The sequence below is a fragment of the Poecilia reticulata genome, linkage group LG1 (assembly GCF_000633615.1).
Source record: "Poecilia reticulata strain Guanapo linkage group LG1, Guppy_female_1.0+MT, whole genome shotgun sequence".
Taxonomy (NCBI): Eukaryota; Metazoa; Chordata; class Actinopteri; order Cyprinodontiformes; family Poeciliidae; genus Poecilia; species Poecilia reticulata.
In genome coordinates, this window is record NC_024331.1 from 32,799,471 (window position 1) to 32,816,091 (window position 16,621).

At 42.1% G+C, this 16,621-nt stretch overlaps 1 protein-coding gene across 6 annotated transcripts in view; it reads right to left on the bottom strand.

Moving 5' to 3' along the window:
- Window positions 1–16,621, bottom strand: part of sorcs1 (sortilin-related VPS10 domain containing receptor 1) — a 159,375-nt gene that overhangs the window by 65,175 nt on the left and 77,579 nt on the right. For 5 of the 6 annotated variants that reach the window (XR_001776723.1, XM_008422152.2, XM_008422146.2 and 2 more), the window contains exons 2-3: window positions 13,483–13,550; window positions 2,092–2,191 (exon numbers count right to left, since the gene is read on the bottom strand). Coding sequence is in view for 4 of the 6 variants with exons in the window: in XM_008422152.2 (XP_008420374.1) it covers window positions 2,092–2,191; window positions 13,483–13,550 (168 nt within the window). In the remaining 2 variants the exon portion in view is untranslated. Of the gene's footprint in view, window positions 1–2,091; window positions 2,192–8,611; window positions 8,797–13,482; window positions 13,551–16,621 lie in introns of those variants that run through there. The other variant, XM_008422167.2, reaches the window with a different exon arrangement.

The following is a 16,621-nucleotide window of genomic DNA, read 5'->3' on the forward strand; positions in this document are numbered from 1 at the left end:
GGCGGTCTGGCTCTAGTCTGGTCTGGTTTAGATGGCGGTCTGGCTCTAGTCTGTTCTGGTTTAGACGGTGGTCTAATATTTTTTGGGACTTGAAGCCGTTGTGCTCTCCTGTTGTTCCTCTGCAGTTCTGCCTAATTAAAACAGCTTCTGAACCTTTTAAGCGTCTTTGCCGAGGTCCCACCTCTCTCAACACAAACACAACAAAAGCTTGTAAAAATTGAGTTTTTACTCTCGCTCTGCCTTTCAGTTTGATTGAATTCAGTTCATGACACGCAGGGAGAAACACAACAGAGACGGTTTCATGGGAAATGAGAGAGAGAGTTAAAAAATGGACCAGTCTTTGTGCTGTCCAGCTCACCAGAGCAGCTTTTTAAACAGCATATCTGCATCCATGATGGGAACAAAGATCTGAACTCTGTGATGTTCAACTCTCCAGAGCCTGAAAGTCTGAATGGACACAACAAGGTCGGACAAGAGAGAACCGCTGCTGTGTCAGGGAGAAGCATTTGGAATAATTACAGAATTATATCCACTGAGAACGGACATGCATAAAATACAGGAGAAATGAATTGTAATGGTCCAGAGTGATAATGGAACCTGAGTTAATTTTCCTAAATGGACCAGAGCTGAGAAAAAGTCATTAACACTCATCATAGCTGATGTGCTGCTTCTGATTTGCACAGAAAGCTTTTCCAAAGCTGCTGGACAAAAAACAGGAATTCTCATCAAATCAGATTTATTTCCACTTCTGCTGCAGGACAGGATCGGTTCTGTTGGGACATCATTTTCCCTTTTCTTGGACTTCAAAACATGACAGAATCTAATGGAGTTCTGGACATTTCCTGTTTAAATCCTGCATGCAGCATCTGATCCGGTTTCAAACACACGCCTCAGAGCAGATTGGATCCAGGACCATCTGATTTCGTCCGCAGCGTCTGGAACCACACACGGCCGTGTTCAGCTCCAAATGGCCACTAATTAGCAGGAGAAAAGAAATTACCTGCTCGGCTTCCCGTCTGACTGATGGAGCATTTCATTCATCCAAGCATTTATTCCTTCATGTTTCTGGGCAAAAGTACCAAATCAACAGCAGGGATCGGTGAGCACTGGCTCCGTCTGACTGCAGAGTGTTAATGTGGCTCTGGCCGTTCACATCAGAACAGAAATTGAAGGATTGGGATGTTTTCAGGAGAGTTAACTTACAAAATCAAATACTTGAAATGAAGTGTAAATAGTTTTCAGTATCTCCTTCTGTCTAAATGTCTTTCATATACTGTAACTCTAAAAAGTACAGATTTGATCTTCTGGAAAGATCTGAGAACCAACAACCAACACAAACAGGAAGACATTTGGTGTTTCAAATGTTTCTGCTGTACTTGTGAGCAGAACTGCAAAATGAACACAAGTCAGTATTTTATTTATCTGTCTGTAGATAAAGAAGTGAATAAACACCCAGGGTTTTAAATAAGTGCATAAATAAAGCAGTAATTAAACTTATAAACCATGTTCAGGATGTTATCCTCCTACAGTATGAAGGATGTGAGTCAGTTTTTATGTTTCATATTTATAAAAATGTTATTTGTGTTTCTTCATCTCATCATTAAAGTTAAAATTAAAGGCATGAATGCATCATGATGTTTAGGTTTTCCTGTTTCTGCTGTTCTTGGTCTTTTCCTCATCATTCTAACTTCCAAGCTGCTCAACCAGTAACACCAGTAACACCAGTAACCACCTCTGGTTGAGTCCTGAGGGTGTCCCACATCACTGCCAGATCTTCCAGGTTTCTGTCATCTCCTGTGTTCCTGCCTTGTTTTTAACCCACATGATTAGAATAAAACTAAAACCAGATGGTTTTAACCGCTCCCTGACAAAACCCTCAAATATCCAATCAACTGATTTCCATTTCATCAGCATGAACAGCTCGCCCTGCGTGTCTTAGTGGGATCTACAAACAATCAGTTCTGTTCTGAGCGTCTTCCTGACAACCCAGAACAACGAGTCAGACATCAGCTGTAAATGACATTTCACAGTCTGTCGCCGGAGCTGAGCAGCAGACAAGAGCAGCTCTAGCCTGAGAGCAAACAGCCTCACCTTCCTCTTGTTGTTGGGGCTCACATACAGGTAGCTGAGGATCGTCTTCGCTCCCACTTTGTCGTTCAGCTTCTGGTACGTTGCTCCATAGTCAGTTGACCTGAAATTTAATCAGAAAGGTCTGGTGAGCAGATTGGTGAATTACTAGTTGCAATTAAACATTTTCTGCAGAGATGGCAGAGCGAGAGCAGGAAGAGGCTGAGATGAGACGAAGTTCCTGTTTGGTTTCAGAGTGACGGAGAAAACCCAGCAGGAGGTCAAACAGCTGCACCTTAAAGTCGTACACAACGCCGAGACACGACTCGTTGGTCAGCAACACAGATTCATGTCAAACAAAAAGTTTAACTTCTCCTGAAGTTAAACTTTCAGGAGATCGTTTATGTGCAGCGCCAAGGAAAAATATTCGCTTTGGCTTTTTTTGTTACAAACGTTTAAATCCATCAAAGTAATTCAGTCAATAATAAAGTTTATTTCTGTGGCTTTTTCATTTGTTTAGTTTTTATTTATCTGCCTTTTGTCCATTTATCATTCCTGAACTTAATGGACATTTTAAATGTACTGCAATGACCTAACAGTGAGTTTCCTGTCAGGTTTGGCATTTTTCCTTTCAATCCCACAGGAGATTTATAATTAATTCGATTTTTTTTAGTCAAAAATGGCAATATAAACATTTAATATTACAGTTGACAGATTTAAAGTACAACTTTTAGCTTTGATGATACAATTTCCTAAAGGAAAACTTGAAATACTTTTTAGCTGCTCTGGATCACAGAACCTGAACAGATCGGACTTCAGATCATTCAGAACAGGAACCTTTGTTTTTATGGAGGCTCAAGTTTAGCATTCATCCATTATCCAACAACCTTATCCCACGAGGGGTCACCAGGGGTCATGTGGGGTCACCAGGGGTTCTGGTGCCTATCTTCACACACACCTAAGGAGAATTCAGAGAGATCTAGTTCATATGAATAATTATTAGACGCACTTATTATTTGATTAACTACAAACGTAATGTGTGAGGAACTGAAGGAACTCCAGTGTTTTGTGGTTAACGAAGGAGCCCAGTGCAGAGCCGGACTGTGGCAAAGAGTTTTAGTATAAATAATAAGGAGAAAACCCAGGAAAATGGAGCAGAATAATAGAAAGAACCAGGCAGCTCACACAGAGGACCTGCAGAGTCTGTAGGAGTTACAGATACTGCACCTGCCAACAGCCAAACTAATAAAGTTACACTCCTCTGATCACGTCACAGTTAGCTGGTTAACTCCATCTGGAGCTGATTGCTCTGTCTCGGGTCACCAGAAGGTCACCACATTTACAGGCACATTAAAGTAAAAAATAAAACTTCTTTACATAATTGTACAGAATAAAAAGTAAAGTTTTATACATTGAATGCATAGAAAACATTTGATTCTAATGAGACTACATTTGGTCTCGTCTTCCTCCTTGTTTCTCCACTGAAAGAAACTTGAAGAAGTTGAGCGTTCCCCATGGGACGAAGGTTAATTAGCAGCTCTCTCGTTTACCAGAACCTCACACCTGATCCGACAGGTGGAGCCTGTTTGCATGCCGTGTTTGAAGGAACTATTTACAAGTAAAAAACTAAAACTCATTGATATTCAGACTCCAGAATAAATCTTTGAAGAAATCTCTGAGGCAGCGATGATTGACGACCACCTAAATCCTCCCCATCTTCTGCAGTTACAGTGGAATTGTTTCAAGATTAATATCTTCCAAAAGAAAATGTTTTCTTTGAAAACATTTCCTGAACTTCTTTTTATCTAAAGATTAAACGTCACATTCAGACTGAAGAAGTGAGTCATCAAGAGCAGAAAAATGTTTAAACTGTAGAGATTCAGATAAAAGTTGACACATTGGATTCAGAGCCGAGTGGCTGGATGAGTTTTATTGATACGGATAAATAAGTAAAGGAAGCTGCATTTTTCTCCAGTGTTAGTTATATTTATGGGGGTCAGTGTACTGGAGTCACTTTTTCTTCTCCTGACCTGAATAAAGGAAACGCAGGACTTCTATTTTTATCTTCAGAGACGTACAACCAGACGAGACCTGCTTTAACTTCCTGAACTTATCCAGATCATCCTGCAGGATTTTCAGCACGTTCAGGTACGTCTAGACAAATTACAGTAGAAATAAATGAATAGACTCATCTTATTAAAATATGTTATATAAATACACATACTGCACTTTATTTTAATCTCTACTAACGTTTCTTACTGTCAGCTGTTCTTGCCTACAGTAGATGGAAACCCGGTCTGATAAAATCCAGCCCATTGTTCTACGCTTTGCTTCGTGAAGGCAGTCTGGACTGTTCAGAAACGATTGCTTCCTGGAGGCGTGGCTTCTGTTAATGAATTAAATTTCACCTAATGCTAACATATTTAATACGCCCATTCAACGCTATGCCGTTTACCAGAACTTGACTGTGAAGTGGAAGTGCTGATCCGAACCTGTTGATGTTAATTCAGCATGCCGAAGCGTGAGCAGCACAGACTGAACGGCTTCCTGCACTTCCTCCGCTGGCATCGATAAAACTACAACCCAGGCAGACTGTGATTCTAAAACAGCCAGAAAATCACCGTCATCCTCCACAACTTATCCTTCTGTTTTCTGATTGGTCCAGCTGACATCCCACCGGAGCAATCCAAGTTAATGGGAGGAAGTCCAGACTGGGTTTTGAATCGAGTGGAAAAACGCAGGAAGGCAGCGAGGCTAATGAAAACATTCACAATTCACTCATTCATGAGAGACTAACATATGTGGCTAATTCTTGATATGCTGTTGGTACCACGATTCAATTAAAGAAACTCCAATTTATTAGTAATGAAATTATTAATAATTTAGTCTAGAGATGTGCCAATCCGGTTTTTTCCTGCTGATACCGATACCGATCACCCATGAGGGCCGATCACCGATACCGATCACCGATACCGATCACCGATACCGATCACATAATTTTGTATTTTTTTTTAATCATACGCACTACCGGTTACATTATGTGGAAAAAGGAACCATGAATCCACCTTAATTTAGACAAAAACTTGTTTTTAATAACTGTTTCCAAGAAGAAAACTAAACAAAACAGACATTGTGCAAATTGTCCTGCTATCAGTAATACTATCTTTAACAGACTGATAACATATGGAGGCTCTGAAGAGGCTAAATTATGCAGAGAGCCAAAATAAAACCTCTCAACATTGCCAAAAAAATTCAAGTATAAAACTTAACATTCAAAGGCAAATACAGGATCCATTACAATAAACAATCCAGAGTTACTGAATGAAAACTTCCTGTTAGCATGGTGGCTAGCTGATTACTGCTAGTTCTGAGTGGCTGTTTCTGACTGAGCGGAGTAATTATGCAGAGCAGGGAGGAGATCGATTATTTTTTAGAGATTATCTGTCTCATGTTAGGACAGTGAAGTTTTAATACGTATGTAAAATGTATTTTTTAGGTTAGATGCTGCAGCTTTAAGCAGAGGTTTGGTGTGAGAGTCACTACCAGGTGGAGCAGAAGCGGCGCTCCGTCTGTGAAATATTACTACCTGTAGCGTAGCAGCGGTTCAACAGCGAGAGCAGAACCAGCGTCTTACATCRCAGCTCSAAGACTTAMATAATTTTGCGGGTTATTTGTTTAGCTTTCTGACCGTCATGCTAATCCAGGTGAGTGTTTGTAGCTCTGCTGCTTTACCTGCTGTCTGATCCTCCGTATGTCTTTTTACTGCAGTGAGCCTCGATGTAGCCAAACTCCGTCAAGTATGGCATGGTTTTTATGTCTATTAGCTTTGTTGTGTTGATGCATTTTGACCTGCTTCAATTTTCCGCCGCAACACGCAAACGTCCCCRTTCACTCAGTGCGTTWTAGTTYCACATCGCTTAGGATTTGTTGCTGCACGTTTGCGCAGAGTGAAGGAAAGAGGAGACCAGCTGCACAGGCAGGCTGCAAGATGAGATGCAGGTGATCGGGATCGGCAACAAGAGCCAACGATCGCTGATCACCGATCATACACTTTTTCACGGAAATCGGCCGATTATGATCGGTGACCGATCGATCAGCACACCTCTAATTTAGTCATAATTAATAATTACGCAAACCAAATATTGATGCAAATCCTGGAGTCCCAAGAAGATGAACAAAACCTTGAAATGTTTGAATAATTAATTTACATAGTATGAGTTTTCACGTTTTAGAATAAATTACTAACATAAATGAAGTTTCCTCTAAATATTTGATTCCAGGTGATGCAGCTGTAACCTTCATCACAGAGCAGCAGGGCTGGATTTTCTTCAGCCAGTCAGGCACACTTCATGTTTACAGAGCTGTAAATCGATGTAAACTGGTAAATCCACATCGTCCTCAGAGGAGCGTGAATATATTCTAATGTCGGCCACACCACTGATGACAAATCTGTGCTTGGATAGGATTTTAGTGTTTCAGGCTGTCTTTGAAAGTTTGAACGACTTCTCTGAGCTGCCAGGTTTAATTTGTTTTCAGAGGCCTGGGGCTCAATCAAGGAGTTTTTCTCATTTCACACAAAGCCAGAGAAAAAAAGCCCAAAGCATGCAAATCCTAAAAATGCAGCGGAGACGGCCCTAAACGCCTCGCGTGACTTCAAATAAAGCAATCACTCACATCGACTGATATATTCCTTTCATTCCTTTAAATCCAGACTGAAGATCTTGTTTAAAGGGATTTCAGAGAATGTCACCGTTTACAAAAAGCCATGAAAATAGAAAAATATTCTCAACATATTACCAATTTGCTTCCCTTGGGGAACCTTTTCAGGTTTACTCTGGACTGTATCCATGGTGAGTGAATACGTTACCATCTGACGGGTGAAACTGGTACCATTTATCAGAAATCATTGGTGTCTGGGTTCACTGGGCAGTGACATCATCGGACTATTGATCGGCTCCTGTCACAGAAAACCTGATTTAAGACCCAGTGACGCATTTCTACTGTGGCAGCAACTTTAAACGCGGCGCGCCGCCCGCATCCCAGGAGGATGAAAGCACATCAAGTGAAAAATGATTATTTTTCAAGGACGAAACGATGCAGTGAAAAAGTATTTACCCCCCTGACAGAATTCTTCTGTTTTTACTCTTAGCTCACCTAACTAAAAACTGCAGATTATCAAATAAACTGAGGTCAGACAAAATAATGTGAATCAAATTAGTTCAGTTAACAGAAAATAAAGTCTTAAAATAGTTACAATCGAACTCTGGTCCGTCTAAAACCTCTGACTCGGTTCGGTTAAAGAATGAAAGCAGGAAGTGGACTACAACGCAGGGCATTCTGGGTAAATACTACCAAACAAACAAGCCAGTCTAGCGCTAGCTGGAGAAATGGTTTGTGATCTTTTACCAACCTCTGAAATCTGACATTTTTGTTTACATTTCATGAAGAAGGAATCCACACCGTCAGAGAGGATTCAGTTGAACCGAGTCTAAAGGACTGTCAGGTGGGAAACAGCCTACTGCACCGTTTCCAAACAACAGCGTCACCCTGAAGGTGAGTCATGGAGGCGTTAGAGTGACGGCCTGGAGCTGCCGTCCTGCTCAATGAACCATGAACTCTGGTCTCCAGCAGAAGCTCCTCCATCATGGTTAAGTAGCAGGACAATGATCTGAAGCACACCAAGATACCAACAAGTCTAAACCACCAAGGAAAATTTCAGAGTGGCCTAGTCAAAGTCTGAACTTAAGTAGGGCTAGGATACTTGGGATGACCTTAAACAGACCATTCATAATAAAAACGCTTCTTTGTGGCTGATTTAGGGCTGTTGTAAATGAATATTTTAGTATTCGAGTAATCTATCGATTATTCTTACGATTAATCGGGTAATCGGATTAAAAAAGATCAAATAAAACATCGGTAAATCTAACATAACAGCAGTACTACTATCGCATATCAATATCAGTCCAATTTTTCCACATTTTAGCTTCCCTAACAATTACTTTTCTGTAGTTTAGAAAATTAACTTGTAACAATAAAAGCTCACTTTAAGTTAACATGAAGAAGTTATACAAAAATCTGAAATTATAATAAAGAGGCTCACCGATAGCCTGTCTATTTGTGAGAAGGCCATTATAAAAAAAAGTCTATTCTCCAGCTTTTGGTTTATGTTTTCACCTTCTGTTGGGTTAACAGATGAACTCTCACCTCGCCCAGACATTTATAGCGTTTGTGTTCATGTTAGCTTGTGTTCATTTTAGCTTTTGTTCATGTTAGCTTGTGTTCATTTTAGCTTGTGTTCATGTTAGCTTGTGTTCATNTTAGCTTGTGTTCATGTTAGCTTGTGTTCATTTTAGCTTGTGTTCATGTTAGCTTGTGTTCATGTTAGCTACTGGATTTGACTCGGTCTGCATCGTCACACACAGAAACATCTACCAGCTTTGTGACGTCATGATGCGACCGGGATGATATGAAATTTATTTTCCGGTATTTTCAGTAAAGCTACCATCTGAAGCAAAGCCGCCCGGTGTTCAGTCCATCCGCTCACCTGTATAAATGATCCCGCCTTTCGCTCTGAACCAGCAGCTCCAGAGGAGAAAAGCTGCCGAACTCCAGGCATTTCAAGGATGTTTATTGGTTCCCCGAAAAACGACACAAACCCGGACATTATCAGTCAAATCCTCCCAGGCCGAACTTGAAAACTGGACGTTGTGATGCTAACAGTTAGCTTTCGTCAACAACACAGGCGGAAGTGAGAGCGCCGCGCACGTTATTTGCGGCCGCTAAATAATATGTTTTATTATTTAACGGCCGGAAACGGTGCGCTAAATAATAAAACATAATTGAACGAGTCTAAATAATAAAACAATTTAACGAGGCTTCGCGGCAGGTAAGTTTTCCTCGAGGAATTTTAATAATCAGGTGTCGAATCACCCGAGGAATCGTTTCAGCCCTTTGCTGATTTAAAACAATTTGAGTGCATCAAAATTCCTCAACAGTGATGGAAAACACTCATTTCTACTCATCACAAGCGACTAAAGAGCAAAATTATCCATGAACTATATTTTGTATTTCCTCAGATACAAAAATGTGGTTATTTATCTGGAAACTGAGAAAAAACAAAACAGCAAAAACCCTTAAAGATGCAGGGCTGAGTATCTGAGTGGAGATGTGGTGAACCAATGGGCCGAACCTGAGCCGAACCTGAGCCGAACCCGGGCCGAACCCCGGTCAGGCCGTGGGAAGCTGCGCCCAGAGGCACCTGGGCGTGAACCGCGCCGCGGCTCTGGCCCCACGCTGAGTGGATTTTGGCTCCACAGCAGCTGCAGGGGGACAAAGGCTTCAGGCTGCCGCGTGTTGGCCTCCACAAAGACGGAGTGAGGCGGTCCAAGGACACGGGAATGTTATCAGCACTTTTACACCGATACGGCTCAGTGGGGAGAATGGATTCCGGATATATTAGGAACATCTGAGGCATTAAAATCTTTCACAACCAAAAAAAAAACTTTTTTAGTCCTCGTGAAACAGATTAAAATTCTGTCTGAAGCCGCATATTAAAAGGCTTATTAGAAAGTCTCAGTTATAAGTGCTATACATTGATAGGCAGCTCAGTCGGGAATGTGGTTCATCACGGTTCGGGGGGAGGGAGAGAGAGAGAGAGAGAGAGACAGAGAGAGAGAGAGAGAGAGAGAGAGAGATGCGTGGATCTCAGGAAACGCCAGCAGCGCCGCTCCAGAGAAGCAGCAGCTGCGATGAGTCGGTCAGGATGAATTTATGCAACCTGGCACTCAGTCAGTGGATCTGGAGTAGCTGGCTAAATCAGAGCTTTCCCTCCTCTCCACATCCGCAATGCCTTTCCATCATCCCGCCGCCCGTCACGATCCACGGCTCACCTCCGGCTCCTGAAAGCCTGTTTTTTTTTTTTTTTTAACCATGAACGTATTTTTAAAACGAGCAGCTCTGTGGTTGAACACAGTGAGAGGATCCAAAAACCGTAATTAGGAAACATTTTCAGGCCGTTCGTCACACCGAACAGGAACCCGGCCAATATTCTCAACATGGCGGACTAGTTTTGAGGATCTGGATCCTCAAAACTAGTCGATCCTCAAAACTAGTCCATGATAAATATTGATCAGGTGATCAGATGATAAATAACACATTTATCACCTGCGCTGCCTGGGGGGGGGGGGGTTGTCGATTCATTTTTACCCAGAAAGCACATGGGCAAAAACCGTTAGTGAAACGGTCACTGGGACTGACTAGGGAAACCTGGAATGCGGCGTTCATAACAAACACCTGTGTTCATCTGCTCTACCGCTAGCAAACAACCATATTGATTAAATAACATAAAAGTCAAGCAGTTCCCTAAAAGTCCAACAGATGGCAGCAATGCGCCATTCAAAACAAAACACCCATAAACATAAAGATAAAACCACATATAAACCATCCATCCATCCATTTTCTTGCACCCTTTTTCCCTCGGTGGGGTCGGGAGGGTTGCTGGTGCCCATCTCCAGCCAACGTTTCAGGTGAGAGGCGGGGTTCACCCTGGACAGGTCGCCAGTCTGTCGCAGGGCAACACAGAGACACACAGGACACACAACCATGCACACACACACTCATACCTAGGGGCAATTTGGACCTGACAGTCATGTTTTTGGACTGTGGGAGGAAACTGGAGTACCCGGAGAAAACCCACGCATACACAGGGAGAACATGCAAACTCCATGCAGAAAGACCCCAGGCCGGGAATCGAACCCAGAACCTTCTTGCTGCAAGGCAACAGCTCTACCAACTGCGCCACTGTGCAGCCCACATATAAACCAGAAAATACAATATATGAAAAAAATCTGAAAGCTCTCTGGTCTTGTTCAGGGGGCCGGACCAAATGTGGAGGCGGGCCCGCGGGCCGTAGCTTCAGGACCACTGATCTGGACGATACAGCAGTGAAGAATGGGGGACATGTTACATGTAGAGGTGAGCAGTGGAGACGGCTCTGAGGCCGGGGGTTAACCTGTGGCTCACGGGCCACTTAAAGCCCTCTGCATTATTTTGCAGGACCAACTACAGGAAATCAAGGATTGTAAAATGTTGAACTCCAGTAAATGATGCAGATGGACACTGCAGGACTTTCACTCACAAAATAAAACCATCCAAAATGGAGAGAATAGATAAGACAACTATTTTTATGAACTTTTGTTAACTTTGAATATTTTGGGTTTTGTATCATTTTAATTTGGTGGTCAATCTTTTAATCATCTTTTAGTTCTCAGACAGTGAGGCTACTTTTAAGACTTAAGACTTTCCTGTTAGATTCTCCTACTACTCTCCAGTTCTTCAGTTGTTGCTGTCATGGCTGCTGCAGCGTCCAGATGAGTCCGATCCTCACAGACTCCCTGCTGGGACGGCGGCCAAACGATGCAAATACTAAATACTGACTGGAGGGGGTGAATATTTATGTCATATTTATTTATTTGTCAATATTTTGTAGAAATTAATTTCCACTTTGACATTAGAGGTTTCGTTGGGTTTTATTTTTATCAAAAAATCCAAATTCTGTTGATCATAATTGATTTGTAATAACAACAAAAGGATCCAAGGGGCTGAATACTTTTTATAGACTCTGTAAAAGTGTTAAAATCCTGAATAGATGATGCTTCGCCTTTTTCTCACTGTGTGTTGAAGGATCCTAAAAACTGAAATACAGTCAGAACTTTTCAGTGTTTTTTCCTGATCCGTACAGAAAACCGGATGAAGCTCTGAGACCTGCTGCCTGGAGACGGACAGACGGTTTAATGTTCCAGTATTCTTCAGACAACATTTCACTGTTTGCTTCTTATTCTCATCTATAACATCACGCTCATTCATGTCTTTACTCTGACTTATTGTTCTCATGTTCTGTTGCTGGAACCCAGTTTGGTTGTTGAAATAATTTGATGACATTAAACCGAATCAGATTCTCACTGATGTGATCGTTTTTCTGAGAACCAGAGCTGCCTGCTTACGAGAGCAAAGACAGTTTTTAAATCAATAATGAGACTAAATGTGTAAAACTGGAGACAAACAGAAAACCGGTCGATTCGTTTGAGGAGATTTCTGACTTTGTGTTGTTACTTGTTAAAACGCTGACTTCACTGCTGTCCATAAAGAAATGACGGCTTGACAGATTCATGCCCATCACATCATTTTATGGGCAGAAAAATTTCAAGCTGTTACCTCATGCAGCTTTGCCTACTTCAGGCTGGAATCGCTCCCCGAGGTGCCGCTCCGTCTTCCCGGCTGTAAATTTTCTACTAATGTCCCGTCCACTCATTAAACTCTTCTCTCACTCAAAAACGTGAATCATCTGCTCACTCATCTGTCTTTCTGTTGGACTGTCAGGCTTTTCCACACACACCTTTAATCATCCGTCCATTACGAAGCGCTGTGTTTTCTCAGGTTATTAGATTTATCACAGCGTCGGAGAGGCACCATTACCGGGATAATGCAGGATCATGGCTGGCTGCTCTGAGCCGAGTGGCCTCCTGCGACGCTGCGTTCAGCGCAGTGTCTGCGCCGCCTCAGGCTGCCTCCCAGACACAGGACAGATGAGAAACCCTTCAAACACTTTCCTCAATAAAGTCATTTTTAGTCGAGACAATAAACGCTGCAAAGATGGTTGGCTAATATTCCACAAAAACACTTCACTAAAAGAAACTTTTCTTATTCCAAAATGGTTAATTAATCCCAAAGGGACATTAAATAACATTATTTAGCCAAAGGCAAATTAAAACAAAGTTTTTAATAAGCGTTTGGATTGACAGCTGGCAGAGAATCGAATATTTATTAAAAATTCATTATTTTGTCTCGGTGGAACCAGTTAAAGTCTGAATGATGAACATGGAGAAGAACTGAGACTGAAAGTCAGAGATGAAGAAAAACGCCAAGAACAAAATCCAGGAATAAAAAAACAAAAGTCTAAATACAGATATGATCAGATATTAACTGATATGAACAAGGAAATAAAGCAGAAACACAGAAGAAACCCAAACACTGTGACACAAGCAGCTTTAAATATGTTTAGTAATAAAAATGATTGTTTTCCAGAATATGACTTTTACTCATAACTCACTGCAGAAGCTGGAAGTGTTGGAGCTTATCTCATAAAACTGACCTGAAAAGATTTATTCAACACGTTCATGACTTGAGCACAGCCTGAGTTTGAGCTGATGGTTCTGGGTTCAGAGTTCTGGACTGGTTCCACTAACGAGCCTTCAGCTCCCGGTTCTGATGGGCTCATGATCCCCAGATCTTGGTTTTTAAATCACGATTAAAGCCATGGGAAGTGTGGACGGCGCCTCAGCGGCTCCTCGGACCAATTTACTGTGTCAAACTCAGACGTGCTCCATCATGACCTGGAGAAACGTGTCAGACTCTTACCTCCATAACGAACTCTCCGTCACGCTGTTGAGGTTGAAGTCAAAGAGTTTGGTTAGCATCAGAATTACCTGCAAGACAACAGAGGCAACAGTTAGGATGCAAATCTATTCCTTTCACACATAAAGACGTTAAATTTACAGGAAATTTAAAGACAGAAATTCAAGGAACATTGAGAGGAAGGAAAAAATGAGTCCCAGTCAGATCAGCTGAGTCAGATTTCAGCCTCTTTCTCCTTTTGGTCTGAAATAATTAGACTGTAAATGTCAGACTAACAAAATGTTGAGCCTTTTTTCTCTCTAACTTTGTTCAAAGTGGAAGTTCTTTTTGTCCGTCTGAGTAACTGGGCCTCCATCCATCATCCAGTTAAATTAAGTAGATTTTTCTCATTTTGACCCTGATGTATCGCCGTCCCTGGAGGACGAGCGTCGCATTCTAGACCTGCGTCACTCAGAGCGGCAGCCTGTTGGGCCAAACCAATCTGAGGAAACATTTCTATCCAGAAAGTTTGTGGATTTGTTCGTGTTTTTCACTGATAGAAACTCGTCGGACTCGTCCAGCTTCTGTTTGACTCATGAACAGTTTGGTGCTTTACTCCATCAGAAACCCCCAGCAGCTTGATGCAGACACACACAGATGTCTTTTATTTAATTTGTTCCATATTTTTCTCAGACTCACAGCTGAACAGAAATTCAGATGTTATCCATCAGATTTATCTTCTGTAAATCTATAAATGTTTTTATCTCACTTGCTGGGGATAAATTGATCTTTTCATCCAGAATTAAAGGAAATCAACCAGATTAAAATAGAAGCTTATTCCAGTCAAACATCATGCAAACATTTACATTTTTTCTGTCAAAGAGGATAAAAATCCCCAGTTTGTTTCTTGGCCAGACGTCGGTGGAACCAGACTCCTGATCATCTGATCCACACTCTGCTTTTGCTCCTTTGATTCAATTGTCATTTTGCCATTGGTGTCACCTTTTTCTTTTCAGATTTTCAGAACAATTAGAGCATTTTCTCACCACATGTTGAGGGTTTAGAGTAGAAATAATAAAAAGTGTGCGCCTTGGGGAAGAGTGGGAATAAGATGAGTGTTGGGGGAACTGAGGTTGGAGCAGGAGCAGAGGGTGTGATGGTTCATGGGGTCTTTGTGGAGGACGGAGGAGCAGGAAGGAAGAGGCTTCGGCTTCCTGACTCCCTGAAGGCTGAAGCCGTTCATCAATCTGCTGCTTCGGCTCTGATGTCTGCAGAACACACTCCCAGACTCACGCAGTCAAACACACACACTGCGAATAAAAGCAGCTACATCTGGCTCATGTGTGGAATCTGAAACCATTATTCACAATGCAAACTGTTTTTTGAGGAGAAACTTTAACTTGTTAATTTGACTTTAACTTTAGCTGAATTCAGGAGTCGGTTCCTGCATCCCGTCTCAACACACCTGGATTAAATGAACGACTCGCTACTGAGCATGTGCAGAACGACAAGAAGCTGATCCAGGTGTGTGGAGACGGGATGCAGCTGACAGAAACAGGACAGACGCTCTGAGTCCTGGTTAACATTAAACCCTTACAGAAATCAGTAGGAGAGTTTTCCCAGTATTCTAATTACATTTTTAATTCCTCATAAAAATGTTAAACTTGTCTCTGTGGGAAAACACAGAGTCTCTGTGACTGGCTGTGTCCAAAAGCAGAAGAGAGGAAATCTGAGCTGCTGCTTTAGAAACACTTCAGAGCATAAATACTTTAAAAAGATGGAAAATGGCTCCTATTATTTTAGTGTGAAGATGAAAAATCCACCAGTTTGTGTCCATATTAGTAAAAATAACTAATTAAATGTCACTTAGAAAAGCACTTTAGGTTCTGAGTTATTAAAAATATTGAAGTTGATCAATTTAAGTAGAGCTCTCAACACTTTGTGTAGAAAGCTTAAACTGTTCACACAGATGCTCATTTCTGACTCTTTGCTGAAATCTGATTTCCTTTGCAGGAACATCGACGCCTCAGCAGCTGAATTTTGAGCTAACTTTTAAAATGTTGCACAACAGAAAACCCAAATTGGACCTGCTTCCATCCAGTGGTCTGGAGTGAATCAGCCAGGATACAGAGACTTTCATTCCTTCAGATGTTGACGCTGCGCAGGGCTGCACTAAACAGGAAGCAGCAAAACACCAGCAAACAAGTGTTCAAACTTTTTAGAAAAATTCAGGGAGTTATTTCAAACTTTTCTGTTTCCATCAACAGTTTCTAATGTGAAACTTCAAAAATATGCATAAAATTGTTTCTGGAAGCAGCTACAGATTTCTCTCATAGGTTTGTAATTCTGATTTTCAGTCATTGTCTAAATTGTCTTGTCCTGAAGTTCAGTTTGTAATAATTTTGTTTATTTAATATTTATTTGTTGGTTCTTTAGCACAGCATATTGAACAGGCATATAAATACTCCATCCATCCATCCATCCATTTTTCGGGTCGCGGGGGCAGCAGCGTAAGAAGGGAGGCCCAGACTTCCCTCCCCAGCCTCTTCCAGCTCCTCCAGGAACCCCAAGGCGTTCCCAGGCCATAGAGAGACATCGTCCCTCCAGCGTGTCCTGGGTCTCCCCTCCTCCCGGTGGGACCTGAACTCCTCACCAGGGAGGCGTCCAGGAGGCATCCTGACCAGATGCCCGAGCCTCAACTGGCTCCTCTCGACGTGGAGGAGCAGCGGCTCTACTCTGAGTCCCTCCCGGATGACCGAGCTTCTCTCTCTAAGGGAGAGCCCAGCCACCCTGCGGAGGAGGAAACCCATTTCAGCCGCTTGTATCCGTGATCTCGTTCTTTCGGTCATGACCCAAAGCTCATGACCATAGATGAGGGTGGGAACGTAGATCGACCGGTAAATCAAGAGCTTCGCTTTTTGGCTCAGCTCTCTCTTCACCACGACGGACCGGTACAGCGCCCGCTTCACGGCAGACGCTGCCCCAATCCGCCTGTCAATCTCCCGCTCCCTTCTTCCCCCATTCGTGAACAAGATCCCCAGATACTTAAACTCCTCCTTATATTTCATTAAATTGAGATAAGGGGTAAAATAAACCTGCACGCACACGTTTCTCTGTCCTGCTGGTTTCTTCTTTTAAAAACCCGTTTGAAATAAATGAAATC